Raw genomic sequence first — 25,565 nt, 5'->3', positions numbered from 1 at the left:
GATGTGGGGCTGCCCCTTGGGCTGCAGTTTGTGCAGCAGGGAGGACTGGTGGTTTTTCTGTTTATGCCTCTCAAGTATTTGATCCATTTAATGTGGTGGCTTTGCCTGCCCCTGGCACTGCCTTTAGGTCCTGTTCCTAGGCTTGCCTGGGCACTGCTGCTCTTCCCTCTGTTCCCGGGAACAGTTCTGATCATAAGCTCAGGGACTTCCTAAACAACTACATAAGGGGGAAATGGCTTAAGCAGTGTTTTGATACTGCGTATTCCAATTCCTCTAAGCTATATCTGCAGCTGCCTTTTCAGATCAATGTAATGCGGTGAGTTGAGATGGAATAAGAGCTTTTTGAGTAATGTTAGGCCTGCTTTCTTTTCTTTCTGTATTCCAGTAGGACTTTTCTTGGATTATTCACCCCACCTTCTCAAAACCCAAGGGATTATTGTAAGGAATCAGAAAGCTGAGGATTTTCTTGGAATTGTTACACTGCCATGGGCAACCTACTGCATTTCACTGATGGGACTCAAATCAGAGATACCTTTGAGGTACTTAGGAGTCCTGCTGGAGTTAATTGTCTCTTCTTCCTTTAGGGCAAAAAAAAAAATTATGTTTCTGAAAGTACTATGTCTCTAATACATCAACAGTCTAGTTCTCATATTTTAATTTTAGTGTTGTGGAAAGTATCTTCTGGTGCTCAGCCCTATTGAACATTGCTGCATCAAATATTGGTATGTGTAAGTTGGTTCTGTGTATTTCCCCCTACCCCCATCTCTGAAGTGTCTGTTTTGAGCAGTTTGGCCCCGCTTGTGATGTGGCTGCATTGTCTCAGAAGGCTGCTCTCTAGCTGTTAGGAAATGAGAAGCTCATTCTGAATTCCACTGAAACCTCTAAGGCTGATTCTGCCAAATGAACTTGGGAAAAATGTCTTGAATTTACAGAACTGCGTGCAGAGAGGAGATTATTCATCTGGATACAACAAAACATACATTTTGGGCATCGAGAGGCTTTCATCAAGACCTGCTTTGGTGTTTCTTGTTGCCTTGATTTAATGAGGCCTTGACATCTGTTTCTGTCCAACCAGACTACTGCTAAAAGCAGCCTGTTGCAGAGGCTCCCTGGATTCTCATGTTATTCACAGCAGTCTGATTTCCCTACAGCTGATGGTCAGAAGCAGAAGGGAACGGATGTTTGGTAATTCAGCTGGGGGAAACCATCTTTCAGCCTTTTTTTTCATAATTCGAGAAATTCTGCCCCTGTTTTGGGTTACCCTGAAAGGCTCCTGGAATTTGCTTTGCCATGTCCCATCTTAGTCTCCCTGTGAATTGAGGAAAGAGTGCGGGTATTGCTGTGTGTCAGACAGCTGTGACCATGTGATGTTACTAATCTTTTTTTAAACCAGGGTTTCCTGTCACCAGCAAGGAACCTTTGACAGACTCCAGCTTTGGTTCCTTCTGCAGCTGGTGTTTTTGGCAGTGTCCTTGAGAGTTTAAACTCCTAATTGGAGGTGCACTTGAGCCATTGAGAGGAGTCTTTAGGGTACTTTCCAGACCAGCCTTGTGATAACTAAAAATAGAAATGTCAGCCAACTGTGCCTATGAAGAGGGGGAGATGTCACCAAACTTCTTTTGGATATTGACTAGATGCTACTGGTCTGAAGCACTGTAAGTACTTGTAAGTAGATGACAATGCAGTGACAGAACTCCTGAGGAGAAATCTCGATCCAGACAGCTGTTCCCCAGGAATAACAAACATAAAAAGCATGATCAGGTCTGATTTGTGTGAATGGTGATAGGAATAGTCTCCAAAGAATTTTTCACACTCACATACATACACACACACGTGTGTATTGTTTTACATTGAACTATGCAAACTGTAATTGATCTTTGAGCTTCAACATCCAGCTACAGCTGTTAGCAAACCAGAGGAAGTGTGATCCAGTATGGGTAAAAATAAGATTCAAGGAAGTCTATTTTTCAGTATGGGTTAATGATTATAAACGAAATGATTGAAAGATACTAGATAAGCTTGTAATAAAAATCCTGAGGGTATTTTAGTTTGCCTTAATACCAGCAATAAAAATTGAGCCTGTATGTAAGATCTTTACCTAGAAAAGAAGGGATGAGTGCCTAATACAGGTCGTAACATTTATTTGAATTAAGACAGAAGACCTTAATTTGGGAACTTTTCACACATTGGAACTCGTGGTTGTTCTTCCACCCTGGGCTTTGGGCAAAGGCAGTAGTGAGGAATTGTAGCTTTCAGTGTGTGCTGAACCACACATCTTCTAGTTATTGATCTGAAACACTGCAGCAACATCTAAAACTCAAAACTGTCTCCAAAGGTATCTTCAGTATTTTTCTCACCTTGCTGATGCTGTTTGGGCAGCTACTGACCATTCTGATGGTTTCTATCCTAGGCTGCCAGATAGAAGTGAGCGCTGAAAGGGCACTCAGTGCCCACAGGTAACATGACATTGTGTAGGGTCCAGAGGAGAGCCACAAAGATGATCAGGGGGCTGGAGCACCTTCCCTGCAAAGACAGGTTGAGGGAGCTGGGCTTGTTCAGCCTGGAGAAAAGAAGGCTGTGGGGTGACCTCATTGCAGCCTTTCAGTACCTAAAGGGAGCCTGCAAACAGGAGGGGAATCAACTCTTTGATAACTGCAGGACAAGGGGAAATGGTTTGAAGTTGAGGGAGGGAAGATTGAGGTTGGATGTCAGGGGGAAATTCTTTACAGAGAGAGTGGTGAGGTGCTGGAACAGCTGCCCAGAGGCTGTGGATGCCCCGTCCATCCCTGGAGGTGTTCAAGGCCAGGTTGGATGGGGCCCTGGGCAGCCTGGGCTGCTACGAAAGGTGGAGGTTGGTGCCCTGCATGTGGCAGGGGGTTGGAGGTTCATCAACCTTGAGGTCCCTTCCAACCCAGGCCTTTCTGTGATTCTGTGTATTTAGAGCTCTGAGATACTGTCAAAATCAGGTAAGTCTGTACACTTTGCATTAGTTTTACAAAGTGTGTGTTAGATAGTATGTAACTGTTTCTGCTAACTTGTGAAATAATTGAAGGACCGCAAAGCCAGAAGCTGCTATGCTGGATTCCTGCTTTTCAACTGTGGCCCAGGGGAATCTTGTGTTTAAGGAAGATCTCAGAGCCTTTAAGCATTGAGCTGCGTATCTGCATGGCTGAAAAAACTGTTGCACATATGGATTTCAAATTTTGAGGTTAAAGCAGCATGATTCATGTTGGTTTCCACTCTTTGTTGTCAAATGCTGAAACACAGCACTAAAACTGTTCTCTTTTCAAATTTGTTTTATATGTGCTAGAATTATATACAAAACACTTGTATGGTGACAAGGTCAAAGATATTGTGGTTGCAGAGTGAAGTGCCAGAGCTGAGGGAGGAGTGTGGACTGGATGATCTTGAAGATCTTTTCCAGCCTTGGTGATCCTAAGTGTCCAAAACCTTTAATTACAGATGTGGTTCTGAGGGAAAGGTAGTTCACCTTCTGGCATCCTTTCTGTTAGTTCTTCAGGCTGGATGTCTTATTCCAGGAGCCTTTTCCTCAGCAGCTGCAGATGAAGTGAATGCAGTGAGCAGGGCTGCTCTGTGTGAACTGCCCGAGGACAGAATCCTTTATAACTCTGTATCTGAGGTATTGAGATGTAAATTTGAAATACAAAGATTTTTATAGAAACGTTTCATTTAATCCCCAAAAGCAGGATTAACCTTGGAAGTTATAAATTTGCTCAGAAGCTTGCTCCTAGCCAATTCATTAATTTTTAAAGCAGGAAAGGTGAGTTACTGGTTAACTGGTAGCAGCTGTGGGAGCACGGTGTGACTTGGAGGTGGTCTGGAGCTGTGGGCTCAGCTGGCCTTGCTGAGGGAGCTGTACCACTTGGTCTGAGAGCATGCACCTTGGTTTTCCTCGGGACCCATTTGTGCTCAATTTGTGCCCCAAACTGCAAGCTTCCTAGAGAGGGGCAGTCCCTGTAGCAGCTCATCTGTTCTGCTTCGTTTCCAAGCTAGTAAAATGCAATCAGATCTGAGCTGGTGGAGTTGTTGTGTGTGCAAGGAACCTGCAGTTTTTGGTGGTGGGCTCTTGGCTTTTGCAATGGACAGCCCATCTGGTTGGGGGGAGGGGTCTCGAATGTCTCAGTGTACAGAGCAGGGAGAGCTTAAGGTTGGACACACAGCTGTGGCTGCTGAATGGTGGCAGGTTTCTCTATGGAAAAGTTATTCATCTGCTGCGTGTTACTGAAACGCACTGGGGAGCTGCTGCTGGTGCTCCCCAGTGTTGGCAGTGTGATGCACTTTTAGTACCCGTTAATTTCACATATGGCTGATAGAATTCTCTCCCTGACTGGTGTTCAGTCTTGATGCCATTTCTCTGTTTTCAGCATGCTGTTTGCCTTTACCTTCAAGATAGAGGCTCAAAAATAATATCTGAGATGCAGCTTGCAATGAGAATCATCTTCAGATGTAATATGAATATGACTTGTCATAGCTTGTGTAAACCTGCCACGTGCCTTCACATTGGAAAATGTCTTAATTCTCATTACAGGCTATTCTAAAACTTATATGGAAGTTGCATATTTGTATGGATATGTTTTATTTCTACTCTCTCTCACATAAATATGAGTTAACAAAATAAATGTGGCTGGGCAAAAACTTGCCATGTATGATTGTGGAATTGCTACAGGGAGTAATTTCAATGCCAGTAGTTCTGCTTTAAGCCTTACATTTTTGGAGGTCTTGAGAGTAGGAGCATCAAACTCAGTGCTTGGAGAGTGCCTGCTCAGAGCAGTGAGTGCTGCAGTACCTGTTGTGGCCTGGCCTAATGGGATCATAGGGATGATACAGTTTCTTCAGGGCAGCCCCCTTCTGTATGAAGGGGGAAAATTTCTGGTAACCTGCTGATCTCTCTCCTCTGATTTGTGTTTTCCATAGTTCCAGGCAGGGTTTTCATGATGCCAAAACTATTAAAAGTAGTTTGATCACTTAGGTTTATTGTCTGCATTTTTCCAGCACTCAGCACAAATGAAAATATTTGTAAGTCAGTAACTGTAATATAACAAATGAGTACCAGATATACTATGTATTTATCACAGCTGAGACTTGATATTGTGTTCACTCCAATCAGGCTGGATTTGAGAGCTCAGAGTACAGTAGTGTTGCACTGTGCCAAGTGTCTCTTGCTTGCTGACTTTCACATCTTATGTGGTACTGTGGCAGCATGGGCTGCAAGCTCTGCTGTGTCCTTCCTGAGTTTGTTACGGTGGGCAGGGAGGGAGCAGAGCTTTGTGGCTTTTCTCTCTGAGATGTGCATTTTTCTACAGGAGCAGGCTGCGAATGGCTGAGTGCATTGCAAGGAGCCTTCCTGTCTTCACAGCTTGAAGATTGCTTGTCCAGTGAATAGTATGAAGTTTATAATGTACAACTAGATGATGTGATCTGTGTTAAATGTTTCTATAGCAAGACAGCATAGAATCATAGAATGGTTTGGATTGGAAGGGACCCTGCCTCTCGTCACAGGCAGGGTCACCAGCCTCCAGATCTGGTACCAGACCAAGTTGCCCATTCCAGCCTGGCCTTGAACACCTCCAGTGATGGAGCATAAAGTGTCATGGTTAGCTAAGGAGCTACATGGTCAGTTCTTGGAGAAAGGAAAGGAAATATGGGTGGAAGCTTTATGCTTTTCTTTCTTCCCCTCAACCATAAGCAATATCTGTATAGAGATTAGTTTTCTCCTGTATGTCTCCAATAGAACAACATTCCAGGCAGCTGATAGGTCAAGAAGGACAGTACAGTCAATGTTTTAAAACTACTGTTACAAAATTCAGCTGAGCTTAACAAGCACTAGTCTTAATGCTGCTTGCTTATTCTTTCAGGAGGGATGGAGACTTTTCCCTCCCGTGAAGATTAAATAGGAGAGCAAGCCCATACAGAGTTCCCTTAGAGTAGCTTTTGCCTCATGGACACATCTTTTTCAAATCTGGAGGCAAAGGAAGTTTTAAGAGACTTCCATAAAGCTGGAGAGGAAAAAATGGAGTCTGAATGATGCTGACTGAAGGTGCCTAGGCTATTATCCAGAGATGAGGACTGTCAGTTCTGATCATATTTGGGGAAAGAGCTGCTTTTGGTGGCTGCTTTTTGAAGGTAATTATTGTGACTTGTTTCTAATAGAGCCTAGACTAGGAGAAAGGGGGGGAGATGAAGAGGAAGAAGTAAAAAATAGTACAACTCTAATTCTGTCCACTTTCTCACCATGCCACCTGGCTGAGGTGGGAGCAGAAAGGTCATGGAGCAGGAGGGGCTTTGGATGCAGATGGTGCCTGTCTTGCTTTCTGCTTGCGGAATTGCTGGTTCTCTTTTTCTTTGCTTTCAGAGTTGCACTGCTGCTGAATTAATTGACTGCGTGGCTTTGATCTCCAGCTACAAGCTCCTAAAGCTACTGGTCAGAAAATCAGCTGCACCCTGACTTCAGAGGCAACAAGCTTTAAACTCGTTAGCATGTGTAAAAATGACAGTAAGATGTTGGCTGATGGGCTTTTTCAAGGAAAATCATTGCTAAGTGCACAAAGGCTTTGCTTTCAGGGCAGAAGGTGTGTGGTGTGTTTGAGTGGATGACTCAGCCTGAAGATCTCTTGCTGGTCAGTGAGAGCTGACATCACCAAGACCTGCTGGTTGCACAGCAGGCAGCTCCAGCCCTTCTTTAAACCTGTGGATGTTTAAGTGGAGTGGCAACACTGGCAAGTTTGGAAAAGTAAAGGTTTCATCAGTAAAAGCAAAGGTGCTTTAAGAGAAGTCTTATATATTGCATACATGAGCAAGTAAAATTATACACAAATAAGAAACTTAAGTCTCCATATTGCAGTCTCAAAATATTGCTGATAAGGCTTTCTACTCTAGCAAGTGTTGTTGGCTACTCTTAGGAATGGGAAGTACTTACTTCACATAAAACCATCAGCCATGCTGTACAGTGACTTCTGCTCAGCACTGAATAGCACACGTGAATGCTCTCCTGGGTGCAGTGTTTAGGGGCTTCAGAGAAAGCCCCCTTCTCCCCTACATCTGCAGCAGAATGTTGTTTGAACAGTGGCTGTGGTGTCTGTGTTTCCAGCTGCCTTTCCTTGGATAAGCTCAGGTATACTTCTGGAAAACACAAATCTCAGGTATATTACAGATTTTTGTTGAAGTTAACTTTTGTTTGGAGGAAAATCTAAGAGGAGTTGCTGGGTGTTGCGTTGGAGTTCCTTCTGGGTGTGAGCATTTCCACCTATTGGAAGGTTAAGCATTTAATAACAGCATGTTTTGAGGGTGTTGAATGTACTTTCTGTTTAGTTTCCTATCATAGAAAATTGACCTTTTCTACCAAAAATGAATAATTTCCTCCGCTTATTTTCCGACTCTTTTAGAAGGAGGAGACCTTTCTGGCAGCGCCCACATCTGGACAGCTCTGAGCAGCCCTGTCCTTCAGTGAGCCTCCACGTGGGTTGTGCATCTCTGCTCAGGTTTGAAAGGCTGTGGGCACTTCTTGCTGCTGAGCAATTTCTGCACCTGCCTCTGGGGAGGGGAAGCGCAGGAATATAAATTCATCCTGGGAGTGAAACTACACAGATCATTCAACACAGTTTTGAGTTGTAGAGCATTCACAGAATGAGCAATTGGATTCGCATTGCTCTTAAATACCCAGCTACCCATTTTAGTGTTGAAAATCATCAGTTCCTTGTCAGTGTGGGGCTGGGATTTGATAAAGGAACTGAAATAGCTGCTGGTGTTTCGAGACTGCTAGGGGAAAAGCGAATGGAGTTCCCCTCCAGGCCTGGTGGAAAGCAGCGTGTTGTGCTGTGTTTCTATGAGGTCAGGGTTTTCTGTGGATGTTGTAGGATGTCATGCCATCACAGATCTTACCTGGCTCCTCCTCACTGTGTAAATGAAGGAGTGTGTCCTTTAGATGTTAAACTACTTTGCTGATTTGAATGGGAAGTTATTGTATCTGAGCTTCAAGCTCAACTAAAAGACAGAATTGAATATGTATTTAGTTAGAAAACTTAACAGGATAGCTATCACAGTATACCAAGCTATGTGTCCTAACAAAGGTGCTTGGAATATGATATTTGATGAGCTATGGTTTATTAGTCCAGAGTCAATAAAGCACAAACTGGTTGGGTAGATGTGACTTGAAGGCTGAACTGCTGAGGCAAACCAGACAAGGAGCTACTTGAGAATGGTATTAAAATGATAAAATGTGAGCGAGTTGCACCAAGCTTGCTGGCAGACAACACATTTTTGCAGCAGAGTGAGTCATTCTGATGCAATATTAGCTGATTCAAAAATATAGGGACAAAAACCTTTATTACCAAATGCCCAATGATATTTGTAAATGCCAATTTATGTACATTTATACTGCATGAAACTTCTGCAGGTAGCAGTGAGCCCTGGAGTGTAGCTGCTCCAGGCACCAGCAAAGACTTCAGTGAAGGTTCCTGTGGGAGCAGGCAATGCTTTTCTCTCAAACAGTGATGCAAAGCAGATTTGGTACCATTGTGCTTTCTTAGCCTGTGCTGCAGTTGGAGCTGTTTTATTTACAGGTTATCCTTAGGTGAAAACGAGGAGCAGCGTGCTGGTGTGAGATCTGCCTCATTCCTTTGGTCTCAAGGAACTGTTGAAGTAATGCAATGCTTTTTATTAAAAAAAATAGTGATAATCTCTTTAGTGCATTGTGCTGCGAGCTTATCAAATAGGCAAGGCAGCTTGCCTTACAGCTAGTGATGAGATTAGTATGACAGGTACTTGTCCTGGGAGCTTGTGAGGATGGTTGTACAAATCAGATCTAAGCATTTTTTGATGGGGGGAATTCAGGCAAAAATCTTTCTCAGTCACATTTTCAAGGAGGAGTTGCATAGAAATATGGAAGGTTGAAGTGTAAGAGCCTAACTTCACAGTCAGAGCAGGGCGAGTTCCAGACATTCTGGTGATGCTCTTATGGAGTGCCTGTCAGTAATTGCATGCGTTTGGCTGGAGCTCTTTTAATCTAAATTCTCCAGGAAACAGGTCTTCAAAGCATTCTGGGGAAAGAAGAGGTTTTATAATGTTGCTGCTTGAATACAGTAGCGGGTAGTTCTGCCCCTGTGAGTTTTGGAGGAGCAGTTCTTAGGCAGAGCTGCTTTGCCTGGAGGGGAATTTGAGGGTGGCATTTGCTGGGCAATGCCATGTGTCCTGCTTGGGCTGAGCTTCTGTAGGGTTCATGGCTCAGCTCTAAGGGAAAAGCTTACAAAACTGCCACTTGTGTAAAGGGCAAGGCAAACTGTACTGACTTGGCTGTTCAAAAACAAGCCATCTTCTCTTCTGAACAGTCACATTTCTAACACACGAGTCGTGGCACTGCAGGGTTTACTCAGCTCTTTGCTTTTTGGGACTCGTGTGTCCTTCATCAGCTGTGGGCTGAGGAATGCTCCTTCCCTTTGCACTGTCTCAGGGCTGGGAGAAATGCTTGTTGGCTCTCAGCTTCTCACTGTACAGTTTCCAAACTTTTCCTTACTTTTCCACCAGTATTTTTATATGTGGTCTCATCTGTCAGCACTTACTATTGTCAATAGATTACAAAAAAAAAACTTGGAAGAAATAAACTACAGATGCTATGACAAACCTAGAATAGGTTGAACTTGAGAAAAATGGGTGAGGAAGGTACAGTTTTACTTCTTTTAGGATGTTCTACATTTAACTACAGCCTTGGGAGCATCCCGTTGCTCCCTGCCAGGTGTATTGGTTCTCAGTGACCAGAGTGAGTGGTTGGACACATTTCTGCAATTACTGCAGTCAGAAAGCTTTGTGAAGGGACTTGCCAGTGTGCACCTTGCCTGTGGAGTGCTGGCATCAGCCTGGTACCTTTAATGCTGATGTGGGTCTCAGAAGCTCTGCTGTTGTATGTGGCCAGGAGGTGGAATTGATTGTGATGGGTCACCCATAAAAGCCATTCTTTCTCAATGCTCCTTAACCAGCCTTTCCTTGAACAGTTCTTGCCGTGACTTTGGTGAGGCAGTGCAAGGGGAAATACCTGGGGAAGCCATAGTTCTTGTGGTGTCTCTTCATAGGGAAGGCTGGTAGGGTGTGGTGAGGGGTGGGGGGCCTGAAGCAAGGTGCTGACAGGCACTGGTGGAAGTCTTCAGTGCTCTGGAAGCATTTCATTCTCTTACTTAAGAGTAAATTTCACATTGCCAGTTACAGGTAAGCAAGTGCCACTTATATGCCAAGACGCTGCTGCCAGGCAAACCTTGCAGTGCTGTGTAATAGCCTTTAGTTCTTATGCTTTTTCTGAAATAGGCTTAATCTAAGGAGGGAAAGTTGAACAATTTACCTTTATTATGGTGGGGAAGTATAAGAAAACACTAATAAACAGCAATAACTCAAATCTATAACTCAAGTAGTAAGCTGGATGGCAGTTGAGTTTGTAGGCAGCCTCTCAGGAGCTGGCCCTGTTTTCTATGCTCACAGTTGCATGAATGTGGTTTAGCATAATTTGATCACTGTCTTTCTAATTTATTGTTTGATTGCTTTCTTACAGGCAGGCAGAAGTCCTGAAGGCTGACATGACAGGTAATTGCCTTTGTTATGTAGCGGATCTAGCTAATAATGTTTGCTTATTGTTGGTCTTCCCTTCGTGTGCTCCTTGTGCTTACATTCCTGAGAATTCTCTGTGCAGCATTATGTTAAAAGTTTGTTCTCTGCATGTAAGTAAATATTGATATAATTTTAATAACTGTGCTAGTCTCTTCTATATCTAAAATACACATATTCTTAAAGCTGACTGTGTTAAAAAGCATTTGGAAATGGATTGTGTTCCTATTACTCTCTCTTTAGAGGTGAGAAAGAAACTCCTGTCCAGGCTATCGCAGGGACTGCTGCACATTGGGTTAGCAGGAGATAGGACCTTACTGGTCTACAGAAATCTGGGTGATGGAAATGTTGATCCAAATGCTACCCTGTGTGTTACAACATGCTACAAACTGACTTTTAAACTTTGGTTATTTATGGAAAATGAGAGTGGTTTATATTAATGTCTCAACGACTTGAATGATGAACCCATGCTTGCATAACAAACCCATGCTCAGCCAAGATTAGTGTCTTGGTGTAGCACGTGCAGCAGGTTGGTGGGGTCCCTGTAGGAACATCCTGACTGCTCAAATCCATCTAACCCAGCAGAAGTGGCTGCCCCATCAGCAGAATGGCTTCCCTGAGGCACTATGTGTCTCGTGTGCTTCAGCAGCCCCAGCCCAGGTGATTTTACAAATCTTGGGCAACTGTACTGTGTAATTTGTGATAGCATGGGACTGTGTTTGCACTCACCCTCAAATGATGTAGAGCAGATGGCAGCAAAGTGTTTAGAAAATGGCAAGCACACAGCCATACTTCCCTGCAGCGTTCTTCCAAAAGAGCATTAGCTCATGAACTCTCCTACTTGCTTGCACTTGATGGATTTCTTTTCTACTAAGTTTTTCAGTCTCCTCTGGATTTTTAAAGTCCATCCATTGACAAGAAGTTCTGCAACATAATGGCTTGTGGAGAGTCACCCCTTTTTGTTTCTCCAACTTTTCTGCTGCTGACTTTGCTAATCTCTAGTTACTTTATTATAGGATAAGTTAATCCCCAGTCCCTCTGTGATTTTTGTATTTCAAAGTTCTCATGAATCTGTGAGACAGGTGGGTGTTTGGCATCTTACAGTGTGCTGTATTTTTTCATTTGGTAGGACATGAATAATTAATACAATTTGAGTATTTAAAAACTATTGTCTGTTTTTGCTTTTTGTTGCTCAGATTCAAAGCTGGGTCCAGCAGAAGTCTGGACATCCAGACAAGCTCTACAGGACTTATATCAGAAAATGCTCGTGACTGATTTGGAGTATGCTCTAGATAAAAAAGTGGAGCAGGACCTGTAAGTACACATCAATAAATCTGTGTGTAATGTGTGCTGATGAGCAGGAAACCCCAGTGCTTACAGAAAAGTGACTTGTTTCCTATGAAATGATTGCCTTATTTCCTTTAAAGTGAGAGCTGCGTTGGGGTGGAATGTGAGAATTCACTGTGGATTAGATTAAGAGAGTTCCACAGATGAGTATTCTACCTCTGTCAGTTAGCAACAACTGTGTCATGCAGGATTGAGTTTTGGTAAGCAAGGTGAAAGGAACGAGAAGAGAAGGAAGGGAATGTTAGCTATACAGTATCAGGATTGATTTCTGTGCTATTGAGAGGTGGGGAAAGATGATTCTTCCTGATTTAATTAATATTTCTACTCTGAATGATGTCAGAATGTAATGCACTTCATTTTTATGTTTAATGCTATATAATTAAACAGTTCTTTCCTGTTACTTATGGTATGTGTATAAGACACTTCCAAAATAAAAAGGAAAGCATTTCTTTCGTTTTCAGTTGGAATCATGCCTTTAAAAATCAGATCACAACGCTACAGGGTCAAGCGAAAAATAGAGCAAATCCAAATCGCAGCGAAGTTCAGGCAAACCTTTCTCTGTTCTTAGAGGCAGCTAGTGGCTTCTACACACAGGTGAGTTGTGAAAAATCTCTTGGTTGTGATACATCTACGTAGTCTGGAAGCATGCATGCTTCAGTCATATGCCACATGCATGTGGGTCCTTCGTAAAGCTTTGATTGGCCTCTGTCAGTTCTTCTGTGCTGCTCGACCAACTGCTTGTTCCCAAATGTGGATGCACTGAGGATTTGCATGTTGGCATAATGTTTGTGTCCCTTCCTTGTAACTCTTATGCCACTGGTTAGCACTGAGTTAATGTTTTCCAGGAGCTATCTACAATAAATACAGCTTAATTTTTTGTGATAATGCCTGACTTAGTACCTACCACTCTTGTGCATATAAGTAGCATGGTTGTCCCAAAGAGTATTGTTTCACATAACAGCTTGTTGGTTTTTTTATCAGAGTTTGTAGGCTTACAAGCACATCTTCACTCTTAATTCTATGTTTTTGTCAGAAGTTATTTGAAATTGGAATCTTCAGATATAGCTCTTCCTGTTAAATAAAACTATATAGATGTGTGATCTTGTGTTAGGTATCTGCTGTGAGTTTTCAGTTGAAAAGCATGTTCATGTGTTTATTCATTACTGCCATTTTTTGCTTTGTGCTCTTTGGTTAGATTTTAGCTTGTAGAATTCAAGTTAGCATGTGGTAATGGCCTTTTTACAGCTAACTTGCTTTTTTTTTTGTTTTCCCCCATTTGTTGTGTGCTTGAGGAACGTGGTCGGTGCTGTTGCCTGTATATCAAGTAATGCCCTGACTAATTGTTTTATCATGGCTAGTCTGTGCTGGCTTTGGGTTGCAACGTGCAGCATAGGTCCTTCTTTCTTCTTCAGTTTTGCGTTTGTTTTTTGACCACGTCCAAAGCAGTCCCTTTTTTTTTTTTCCCCCCAGGAACTGCACTGATTTCTTTTTGTTCCATTCATTCTTACTTGGGCATTGCTTTCTGGGTTGCTTCATGTTGGAAGCAGCCAGTTGGACAGATTGTAGCTTGGTTGCCAGGAGATGTCTACCATCTACATCATTTGTCTTGCAAAAGTCTTTCTTCCTTGCAGTACTTAGGAAACTTTGCTCTTCTGTATGACACCCACCACAGAATTGGTTGTCTTTCTCAGTTTGTCATGTAAATCATTCCATTTTTAGTCCAAAGGCTGCTCAGCCATGATACCTGCTTTCCAACAGCGAGGCCTTTATAAATGGTGTTTTGGAAAGAGCATGAATTCTCATGATTCAGCATGTTGGAAGATGTCTGGTTTCTCTTTTATCCTTCTTTCATCTATGAGGTTCCTCTTGTTTTGTTTTTTTTTAATCTCCTTACCCATCTACTCTGTCTTTTATACAGTAGATCTAACACCAACCATTTTCTGCAGCAAACAAACAACGCATTGAATCTTTAGCTGCTGGCTGTGCACATCTCTTATCAGTCCTTGGCTTTCTGAATGCCTTTATCTGGAAGTGGGACTCTGCCACAGGTTTATTTTCTTTGGAGATTGAGTGTGTTTCTACCTGGGAGAAAGTCTGACAATTTTTACTTGGATTTTTAACTATGTAACTTGGTAGAACAAATAATTCACTTCAAGATGACTCAATGGAGTCCATTAGGAAAAACTTCAAAAGCACTAATTAGAATGTCAAAGTTCAGCTTTGTTTGAATCAAATTTTGAGATATTTGATTAAGTAGCTACTGCCTTGTTCGTTGAGTCTCAGTGTTGGGTTAGCACAAATATTTACTGACTTGGCAGTCCACCCAATGGGATAACTCAGCCACTTTTGCCTCGTGTTGCCTACAGACTTGGTTTTATTCAAGCTAATCCCTGAAGTTAAACTCCAGGGATGCTATTTCTTATGCCTTGAGTTTCTTCAGAGGGTGAATAGTGTACCTGTCTGTAATTGTCAGAGAATGGTGTCTGTTCATGTAGGTACCAAAGAAGACTACCCCTGTTTTGAAAACAAATGCAAGACTTCTAGACCTCTGATAATCCATCTCTACTGATGCTTGGTCATTTGAATAGATGGGAATTGAGGTGCTTAGTGCTTTGAGATGCACAGCTCCAGTAAAAATCCTCCTCACAGTTCTGGGAAGAGTAGAGCAATATAAAACTCTGTGACTGTCACGTAAAGTAATGCAAATTCTCATTCAGTAACCTACACTTGTTGGCTTTAAGCATGTTCAGCTAATCCATGCCTCTGAGCGGTGATTTGTGTGCCAGTTTTGTCTGCTGTTTCAGTGCTGTTCTGATTGCTGCCTCTAACTGCTACTAAATTAGACTTGTTTTTCTAGTTATTACAGGAATTGTGCACAGTTTTTAATGTAGACTTGCCATGTCGTGTGAAGTCTTCCCAGCTGGGAATCATTAGCAATAAACAGACGCACACCAGCGCCATAGTGAAGCCACAGTCTAGCTCCTGCTCCTACATCTGCCAGCACTGCCTTGTCCACCTTGGAGATATTGGTGAGTTTTTAAAGCAAGAAGAGGTGGGACATTAAGTTCTGCCTCTGTGTTTAACCTTCACAGCAAGGAATCTGTGCGAGTGTGCTCCAAATTAGTAGCCAGTGGTATACTTGGCTGTTGCAGGGGAAAGCAACACTGTTAGATATTTCTTATGTGTTACACTTTCATGCATGGAGACGTTCAAGGGTTGCTTTGTAGTGATGTGGTAGGATCTTGTATCCTAGCATACTTGCTGCATAGTCCATGCAAAAACTTGTTGCAGCAGGCTGGCATGCTTCTCCATTTCAGAACATTACTTTTAAATCTCTTGTAGGCGAAGAAGATGGTTAGGAATCCAGCCTTTCTTAAGTGAGGTTTTGGTTTCAACGTTAAATTTGACAGACAAATTCCTTTGAATAGAACTAAATGTTGTAAGAAGCTCTGTTTTTAGAGGAATCTGCAGTTTTTTATGTAAAGATCTAAAAGTAGGTGTAGTTGCTGGTTGTGCAGATAAGTATAAAAAATGTATTTGTAGCTCCTTGAATGTGTTGCTGTTGGCACAGCATCTTTCTAAACAAAAAATGATAAGCCATGACAACTGAACCTGAGGTAAAATGATCTCTTTAAAAAGTTTAACTTGTTGAATCTTCTTGCTGTTTGGCATAGTTGTAAGTGCTGATACTTATTTCTAAAATGGTAATAAAACACTCTTGGGGTAAACTGGATTGTATTAAAGTAAGTGCAGGAAGATTGCTTTTGTTTGATCTCAATTTGTTGGGTTTTTTGTTTCTTTAGCTCGGTATAGGAATCAGACAAGCCAGGCAGAGTCTTACTACAGACATGCAGCTCAGCTTGTCCCTTCTAATGGTGAGTTGAAAATACTGATAAGTTTCATAATTTGAAAGGAAGATCTGAAATGTCTGCCCTGTGTGTGGTTGGAAACAACTGTATAAGAAAAGCCTAAACCATCAGTAAATCGTTTAGATAATAGCTGTTTACCTGATCTGTGTCAGTTTTCTTTTTTGTGAATATTTAATAACATGGCTTCACTCAGGCTTTTACTGCTGCATTATGCTGAATTAGGCATTCAATTTTTTAGCTATATCCTAACTATTCTTCATGTTATAATAAACATTTTACACTGCTGGCAAAAAATATGAACTGTTGATATTTGTTTCATGAGGTAAAACTGGATTAGGTCTTACCTAATTATAGGACAATAAATATGTTGGTGGTAGAAGCCTACTTTGAAAGTATCTTATTTATACGAGAAGCTTGCAGGGTGTGTGTTATCTAATTTTGAAAGATATGGTTAAAAAGAAATCTATACCACAAATGTCAAAGCTTTTTCTTTTGAACGATATTGATAATTAGGCTGGAGGAAAGGGGTGAGCAGATTAATCTGAACCTTGTCTCTTAAAAATTTTAGGACTCTTTACTCCCTTTTAAAGTGACCAGACTTGAACTCAAATCTAACCCACTTCACTTAATGATGCTTGTTGGACAACTTGTCTTTTCTTTCCTTCAGGTCAGCCTTATAATCAGTTGGCTATTCTAGCTTCTTCCAAAGGAGACCACTTGACCACAATCTTCTACTACTGCAGAAGCATTGCTGTGAAATTTCCTTTCCCAGCTGCATCCACTAACCTACAAAAAGCACTTTCTAAAGCACTGGAAAGGTAAGGCTAAGCGTGATGCTCAGCCTATGCTCAGATAGGATGGAGGAGATTGCCTCCCTTGCCAGAACTTAGTTGTATTTGGTAGTGGAAACTGAAGTCCCTTGACATCCCTTTGCAGTCAGAGCATCGTTATGCATGTGTGGAACAAAGGATATTCTGTGTCTGGGATGCTTTTAGTGCGTGTAGGGAGTGCAGGACAAAAGCATGTTGTGCCAACATGAAAAAGCAGCCTTGCATGGACATTGCTCCTTCCTGAACTTCATAGAGAAAGCTTGTAATGTTACATGCAGCTCTGTTTAATTCCATAGACTGAAGCCAGGTGTTTTTTTTCTGACTATAGTCGTGATGAGGTGAAGACTCGATGGAGTGTGTCTGACTTCATCAAGGCATTTATTAAATTCCATGGCCATGTGTACCTGAGCAAGAGCTTGGAGAAGCTGAGCCCTCTTCGAGAAAAGCTGGAAGAACAGTTCAAGGTTAGTTCTAACAAGTATTAATATATAATATATATAATATAATTATATATATATATATAATATATATATATAATATATATATATATATATGGAAGAGAATATTTTTAATGGCAGAGTTCTGAAATTACACTCAAATAATAATGTTTTCACAAGCTAAAGCAAGTGGAGCTCAAGTAGCCAAGTATGGAAGGTTTGCATCACAGTTAATAATGGATGATAGTTCTGTTGACTTCTGCAAAATATTAGGATTTTTTTCCCATTTGACACGTGGTGTGTTGGTGTATAAATCAGTGAACGTAACTGATTCTCTGCTCCTTAACCTGGATGATTCTTGGATGCCTCTGAGAAGTACCTGCTTAATCTGGAAAGTCTTGGCTCAGTTGCCTGAAGAGTTTTGAATGCTTCATTTTTGGATGGCATACCATCACTCCCACTGGTTAATAAGACTGCTTTTAATCTTCCTCAGACAACTAGCCTCTCTTGTCAGTGCCTTGCCTTTGAAAGTACAACCTTAATTTGTGTGTAGACCAGGACTATTCAGAACATGTTTCCTCTGGAAAATCCAGGAGTACCTATTAATTATGCAGACAGCTCATTAAGCTGAACAATACAGCAAAGACTGAAACAGAGGGAATTTTTAAAGGTATGGGTGCAAGTAGCACAACTTCAAAGTGGACATATAGTATTATCTGTTATGTGCCTTCTGGAAACATCTTCACTAGTAGAAAATGAACAACATGGATAAGTTCAGTAGATCAAATGGAGTAGTTGTTTTTCCAAATGAAAAAAAGAGAGTGGATCTTAGCAACTTAAAGAAATACAAGTGATTTTCATAGTGTCAGTTTACGTTGCATTGTGCATTAAAAATGCTAGGTCCAAACAGTCATTGAAATGAAAGCAGGGCTAGACTTGTATGAGCTTTGAATGTGAGCTGCTTAAGAGCTAAGAGTTTTTCAAAATTAAGTAATTGTACCTCTCTTTGTGTTGTTGACTGTTGAGCAAGTTCTGCTTTTTCCACAATGCTTGTAATCAATAAGTACAAGCATTGCTCAGGCTTGTGACTCAGGCCTTTTTTAATTGATCCACAGTGTTAAAATAGAGCTAATTGAGCCCTATTTTATTGCTAGGATTACTTTTGTTTACATCATGCACACTTAATTCATATGGAGAGCAACTCTTCTGACTCAGATGAGTTGAATGTGGATGTGAAGTTGCCTGTATGGTGGATAACTACTGAACTGTGTGGCTGATGTTAATTGTAAATTTGGAAAGCAGTTGTAGGGGCAGGAATGTTCAGCCAGGCCCATGGTTCTGCTCCTGCCAGCACCAGTGGTTTGAACTGCCAACTGGCAAGTGCTTCCTGCCTTTAACTAACAACCAAGGTTGCACACAGAACTGAAACTTTTTCTGATGCTTACACTGGTGAAGCAGTTTGCCTGCCTGATTCTTGTCTGAACAGAACAGATTGGTTGTGATTTAGGATATATATATATATTTTTCCACTTAGTACTCCAAAAAAACCCATTTGTTTCTTCTCCTGTTCTGAGAAAGGTGTTCTACAGCATGCTTACTGAAATGCATTTGTAAATAGCTTGTGCTATTTCAGGCAACCACAGCACTCTACGACGCATGAAGTTTGATGTGGAATTAGTCTTTATACATAACCACTCAGTGGTTAAATTTTCCTCTTGTTTTTATTTTAAAATATCGCCCTATCACTGGATATTCTTGGAAAGACTGAAAAGTGCAGTGAGCACGCGTGCTCCTGCAATTCCTGCATTGCATTACAGTGCTGTAATTGCATATTACAGCCACGCTTTTTCTGAAAGAGAGCCACTCCTAAGGGCTTTTTGATTTGTTACCTCCGTGAGCAAAAACCTTGAGTTTAACAGCAGGCATCTGCCTGTGTCCTGCTGGGAGTGCCTTGTGCTCCACTATCAGTGGTGACCTGAAAAAATGTAGAACGAATGTTGCCTTAAGGGCAGAAACATTAGTCCAGCAGTGCAGTAGCAGCTACTAATCCTTATAGGGGGGTGTGCTTTACCATATAAAAATGCACATTTTATATGTATGTCTCTGTTGCAGAGGTTGTTATTTCAAAAGGCCTTCAATTCTCAGCAGTTGGTACATATTACTGTTATCAATCTGTTTCAACTGCATCACCTGCGAGATTTCAGCAGTGAAACAGAGCAGCACAGTTACAGCCAGGATGAGCAGCTCTGCTGGACACAGCTACTGGCTCTCTTCAGTGAGTATGAAAACTCTTCTTTGCATTTCTCTTTTGTTTTTACATGGCATCCGTTAGTCATTTGCTGTCAAATGGAGGAAAGTTAAGAGAAGGTGGTTATGCAGGGTCATTCACATCTAGCACTGCTGATAAATGCTGGACTGTTTTCTATTTTGCTAGGACTGAGGGTGACCTGGTGCTGACAGACTAGGTCTCAGCTCTTCTGTGCCCTTGATAATGTTATGTAGAAGTGCAGAGGATTTTTGACTTTTGAATTTTTGAGTGCTTAACTCAAAAAGGCTTAGGTTCAGCTTACAAAACTCCTCCAGGTTCCAGCCTGAAGTTCATTGTGAAAGCACCATGGTCATTGTTATCTGGTACTGTTTCTACACCTGTTTGCTCTAACAGCTGCCTACCTGCAGAGCTAGCTCCATGAATTTGTGTACTTGCTGAGGTGGGAAAGTGAATAAAATGTGGATGTTGATAAAATGTTGAGAGCCTGACCACTTACAATATGTGAACAAGTGTATTCTGGTCTGATTGTAATGGGGTTCTCACTGAATTTCATTGACTGAATTTCATTATCAAAAGAATTTGCATTTTACTTACAGGAGAGGAGGGGGGAAAAAAAGGGAAAAAACATTATTCATGGTAGAAAACTACATACAGGGTGGGGGAAGAATTCTGATCTGCTGTTGAATTTAAGATGAAGTAATTGGACTGCTGAAAAAACTAGCTCTTAAAAGTATGCTTTTATGATAGGGATTTATTTGATGAGATCATTTGACCAGTTTGAAAGTGTTATTCTTGCACTATTTTTTTTTCCTCTTCTCTCTTTCCAGTGTCCTTTCTTGGAGTTCTGTGTAAGTGCCCTTTACAAAATGACTACCAGGAGGACTCTGGGGCTGCATATCCTCTTCCAGCAGTGAAGGTTTCAATGGACTGGCTGAAACTTAGGCCCAGTGTTTTCCAGGAGGCGGTAGTAGATGAAAGACGGTAGTGAGTGTTAATCTTTCTTTTGATACATTTAATTGTGTAAGGTCATAATGATTGATGATATACAGATTAGTAGGAAAACTGATCCTAGACACTGTCATTACATCCTCTATGATTTTTGTCATCTGAAAAATGTGCTTACAGTTTTCATAAAACATCAGTGACACTTGTGATACATGAGCAATTTTGGTGCTTTATTTGGCTTTAAATTGGCTTCAGGGTTGCTTGTAGCTTTTAAAAGTTAAGATCAGAAGATTCTGCTTTATAATATTTAACTTGAGCATAACTGAGTGTACCATTAGTCAGGTCTGCTGTAATGATTTCTCAGATTTATTGAGGTAGATGGCAGGAAAATACTTGCCTTAATTTCATGCAGTAAGTCATCGGCTTGGGCAGAGCTGGAATCCAGATTTTTTTTGGCTCATGATTGTGGAAATAAATTGGTTTTGGTAGAGAAGGTCTTGAAATGTCAACACAGACATTACTGTTCTGGACTCTTGCTGTTTTTTTTACTTCTGCTAATCTCATATACATGCTTAAATAGTTGAAAACTAACCAACTTGTTTATAGCCTGTGAACTTTCCATGAATTATAGCAGCTCAGTAAAGTGTTTCTGATCTAGTAAATGTTTCTTCAGACTGGAGCAGTTACTGACACAGTTGGATGAGTATTTTTCCTAGGATTGCCACTGGAAGGAAAACAGCATGAAAGCAGCTTGCTTAGCTGACTTAACCCTACTCCAGACTGAAGGAACATCTGAAATAGGAAAGGCGCTTACCTGGAAAGGCAGATGAACCTGTAGACAAGAACTCGAGACAAAAACCAATATGTCAGCATTAACCTGTGCTCTGTGGAAATGAATTTTCCAAACCACGTTGCATCTAGATTTTTTACGTGAATACATCGTTCTTATTTAGAGATCTCTTATTATGAAATCTCTATTTTATTTCACATCTCTAGTGAAAAGCTGGCATGTACTACAATATAGCAGCAGACTCGTGCTCTCTTTTTTTCCTTCTTTTGTTTTTTTTGTCAGTCACAGGAAGGAGTTATTGCTTATTTTAGCATACAGAAGGAATGTACAACATAATGCAACCATGCAGCTGAGCCAGGCTTTCAGATGCGTGCCACATTCTTCAGTCCAGGTGCTGGCTGGTGGCTGAAAGCCTGGCTGTGGCTGAAGGAGGACAAATATTCATTTCACTCTTAGCACGATGGGCAACTTCTTAAAATAGTTTGCCTGCTGCTTTCACAGAATCACAGAATTGCCAGGGTTGGAAGGGACCTCAAAGATCATGAATCTCCAACCCCCCTGCCACATGCAGGGCCACCAACCTTCCCACCTAATGCTAGACCAGGCTGCCCAGGGCCCCATCCGATCTGGCCTTGAACACCTCCAGGGATGGGGCATCCACAACCTCTCTGGGCAGCTGTTCCAGTACCTCACCACTCTCTCTGTAAAGAATTTCCCCCTGACATCCAACCTAAATCTCCCCTCCCTCAACTTAAAACCATTTCCCATTGTCCTGCTGTCACTCACCCTTTCAAAGAGTTGATTCCCCTTTCGTAGCCATGATGCCCATTGCTAAAGCCAAAGAAGGTGCTTACACTTTAGGTTCAAGCTTTTTTTTTTTTTAAAAAAAGAAGTAATTAATAAGGCAGCCTGTTGGTAGTAGTTAAATGCTAAGCAGCTATCCAGTGATTGTTGTGATTCTTAAATTATTTGCTCCAATACCTTTGTAAGCAATTTCCAGTCCTAGCTTGTACCAGTATTGCTGGGGCAAGCTTGGGTTACTGCCAGCTAACCCCCACTTTTCATCTCTGTTACTTCTGACCTTCTTACCTTTCTGGTATCTGTTTCAGTGCAACAGAGCTTTGCTAATGTCAGTAGAACGTTTTGTGTCCAAACTGATTCATTTGCCATCTTTTGAGAGTAGGCAGCTTTGGACTGGAAAGCACAGATTGCAAGCAAGTTCAGATCCCTCTGAACTTTTACTCATGCAGTGTTTTTGTCTGGTTAATTTCATAGCCAGCTTCCTGAGTTGTTGGTTCATGAACATGATACTGCAGAAGTCTGGCTTCCTGGGTAGCCTTAGGCTGGCTTTTTGAAAATAGTTCTTCAAGACAGTGATCTTTTCCCTCACACGAGGAAGAACCTTTGATTGGAAATCAGAGAATTAATATGAATTGTAACAGTGTAGTAGATTTCAATATTTTTCTAATAAGGTGAGTAACTGCCTGGTTTTGTGGTTTTCACTTAATTTGTCTGCCTTCTGATTTGCAGCATATGGCCCTGGCTGATTTCTCTTCTAAACAGCTTCCATCCTCATGAAGAAGATCTATCCAATAATAATGGTAAGAATACTTCTGCTCTGTGCTTAAAAAAAAAAAAACTAACAAAAAAAAAAAAACAGGAAACAATACAGCCTTTTCTGATGATGTGGGAAATTGCAGTTGGAAGGTAAAAGCTGAACAAGTTGTCTTCTATATGAATGCATATAAACACTTGGCAAGTGCTACTTTCTCTTGCTCAGCTGACTATGCTTTATTCTATCTCCTCAGGTTGCAGGGTGGACTAGTACAGTCAATCATATTAGCAGGAGGCTTCACTGTGTATAGTGACCTTGCTGAGGTGTCTTTTTACTATTCTGCACTAAATGCATTAATGCTTTCCTTATCTTGTTCACTGTCTATTCACCAGCAACCCCCCTTCCAGAAGAATTTGAATTGCAAGGATTCTTGGCTCTGAGACCCTCATTCAGGTGGGTGACAGCTGAAGGCAACTGCTCTCTGTAGTGTTGCTACTCTGGTAGACATTGACCTGTTCCCTATAGGATCTTGTTCATGAATGCATGTTGCTGTTGGAATAGGATAACATAGGACTCCAGTCTCCATTCTGAAGAGGAAAATAGGTTCTGTGCCAGTCTACAGTAAAGCTCTGAGGAAAGTTATAAGCTTACAGAATTGCTTATGACTTCTTCAATCTTCAGGCTACGAAACTGAGAGGGGAAAAAAAAAAAAGAAATGAGGAAAATAATTTTTTTTAATGGTTTTTACTGCTTTTAACTGTGTCCTGTGACTAATGTCATGCTCCAAAAAAAGCATCTTTAATATAGAGAATTGGATTTGTAACTTGGACGTCTGTAACTGTCATGTTCTGAGTGGGATCTGGTGAAATACCAGAAGTTATGATAAAGTAATACTGACTAATTGTGTTTCTGAAGGAATGTGGTTTTGCTGAGGGGAGCGGTGTAGTAAATATTATATCCTCTCCTATTTCAATGCTAGGAACTTGGATTTTTCCAAAGGCCACCAGGCAATTACAGGAGATAAAGAAGGGCAGCAGCGTCGGATACGGCAACAGCGACTGATCTTCACAGGCAAATGGATTGCTGATAACCAGCCCAGGTAATCACAGATAGCTTTAAGTAGCAAATAGTGGTTTTCAGTTGCTACTGTAAGCTTAGGTAGTACAAGTGACAGAGGTGAATTTGTTTTTCCTCATTATTTTAAAGAGCAGTTTGATATAAGGTGTACACATTTCACTGACGCTGCAAGACTGGCAGCACTAATAACATGTGCTGTGAGTTAGCAGGCTGTTTAGTGAGCTAGTTCTGATAGGAATTATTTGTAGTGAAATATCATATTTGATAAGACCTTTGTAGTGGTACTGAAGTACAGCTAAGATGAGAGGAACAGCAGTAGCAAGAGTGCTAACGTTTGAAGTTACCATATGAAAACCTATTTGGATTTGCTTTTCAATTCCTCTGTCTTTTTCAGGCTGATTCAGTGTGAAAATGAGGTAGGAAAGCTGTTGTTCTTGACGGAAATCCCAGAGTTAATACTAGAAGATCCTAGTGAAGCCAAAGAGAGCCTCGCCTTGCAGGAAACGTCTATTGCAGAGCCACTATCCACAGATGGGAGCCCTGGACTCAAATCAGTTCTGTCATCTGGCAGAAGTTTAAACAACTGTGACTCGGGAGAAAAACCAATGGTCACGTTTAAAGAAAATATTAAGCCACGGGAAATGAACAGAGAGCAGGGGAGAATCTATCCTCCTAAAGATGTGGGTAGGGAGAGACGGGACTATAGCAAAGGAATAGTAGCCAATAAGAATGATGGAAAGAAGGATAACAACAAAAGAAAGAATGAAACAAAGAAATGCGGCGTGGATAAGATACAGGAAGCAGGAAAGCAGAATGTGGCAGTTCAGGTAAGCCTTGAGATCAAAGGGATACTGTATCTTTGGCAGTATGGTGTTTGAGTGAGGGCCATCACTGTTTGCATGGAATACTATAGAGCCGAGGTCTCTCTGTGGGTCCTGCAGATACCTGTAATGCACAAAGAAATGTGTCTACCTCAGAAACCAGACATGTTAGTGATGTATGGATTTCTGCCCTTTTCCTTGATGCTGTCTCAATTCTGCAGGGAGGAAAATGTAGGGAGCAGTGAAAGGTGACATTTCGTATGTTCATGTTTTTAAAAAGCAAGGACTTACAGCTGTTGTTCCACAAATTGGTCAGGTTAATAGGACAGCTTGAATGACCAGGTCCTAGTCACTCTTTCCCAACTGTATTCTGCTGTGAAGGAACAGGGTGGGTGGTACTTTGCATTTTCAGTTCAGTTGCTTGTGCACCTTTAATAAACTGAGTGCGTCACTGTACTGCATGTGAAGTCAGGTAGACCTCCTTGAAAGTAAGGAAGGCCACACAGCTTTTAGACTGCAATTAGACTGCTCAGATCCTTGTTCAGAATTGTTGGTTGTCACATCAGTGGCTCTTCTCTACTTGTTTTTTTCAAAGGTGTGTTTTTTTTCCTGCACTTAAGTGAGCACTGTGTACAAAAAATGGTCACCTCTTGAGCAGATAGTGAATCTACTGTTCTGGCTTCCATAGGGTTGTAGTAAATAGGAACAGATAATTTCAGGGTTGATCTGATCTGTACCTAGAGAGTTTTGTCTGTATCTCAGCCATTTCCAGGTGTTGTCTGGAAGAATTTGACAGTGATGGAGACATGCTATTATTTCCCTGGAGAAACTCTGTGAGTTCTTCACCATTCTTACAAGCACAAATGATTTTGTTATGCACTTATCTCCCTTGCCACTGTGTAAGCCTACTACTTCCTAGATCATGTCTGCAGAATAACCTGTCTTCCTCTCTGCAACTGCTCTGAGGGCCTTGTTAGCAAGATCTTGTTTTCCCTAGGCTGGATAAACCAGCTTTTTGAG

General features: G+C 41.4%; 1 protein-coding gene across 3 annotated transcripts in view; it reads left to right on the top strand.

Annotated features, from left to right (window-relative positions):
- SMG7 (SMG7 nonsense mediated mRNA decay factor) overlaps window positions 1-25,565 on the top strand; it is a 46,720-nt gene that overhangs the window by 6,000 nt on the left and 15,155 nt on the right. For 2 of the 3 annotated variants that reach the window (XM_031595526.2, XM_031595524.2), the window contains exons 2-14: window positions 10,553-10,584; window positions 11,802-11,919; window positions 12,414-12,546; window positions 14,810-14,981; window positions 15,756-15,827; window positions 16,489-16,639; window positions 16,980-17,115; window positions 19,201-19,363; window positions 20,185-20,341; window positions 22,623-22,693; window positions 23,040-23,100; window positions 23,627-23,746; window positions 24,119-24,551. In XM_031595526.2, the coding sequence (XP_031451386.2) occupies window positions 10,553-10,584; window positions 11,802-11,919; window positions 12,414-12,546; window positions 14,810-14,981; window positions 15,756-15,827; window positions 16,489-16,639; window positions 16,980-17,115; window positions 19,201-19,363; window positions 20,185-20,341; window positions 22,623-22,693; window positions 23,040-23,100; window positions 23,627-23,746; window positions 24,119-24,551 (1,819 nt within the window). The remainder of the gene's footprint in view (window positions 1-10,552; window positions 10,585-11,801; window positions 11,920-12,413; window positions 12,547-14,809; window positions 14,982-15,755; window positions 15,828-16,488; window positions 16,640-16,979; window positions 17,116-19,200; window positions 19,364-20,184; window positions 20,342-22,622; window positions 22,694-23,039; window positions 23,101-23,626; window positions 23,747-24,118; window positions 24,552-25,565) is intronic. The other variant, XM_031595525.2, reaches the window with a different exon arrangement.

The sequence above is a fragment of the Phasianus colchicus genome, chromosome 9, assembly GCF_987193195.1.
Source record: "Phasianus colchicus chromosome 9, bPhaCol1.hap1.1, whole genome shotgun sequence".
In the NCBI taxonomy this organism is placed as follows: Eukaryota; Metazoa; Chordata; class Aves; order Galliformes; family Phasianidae; genus Phasianus; species Phasianus colchicus.
The sequence above is the reverse complement of the archived record's forward strand: the minus strand, read 5'-3'. Positions and strand labels throughout refer to the sequence as shown.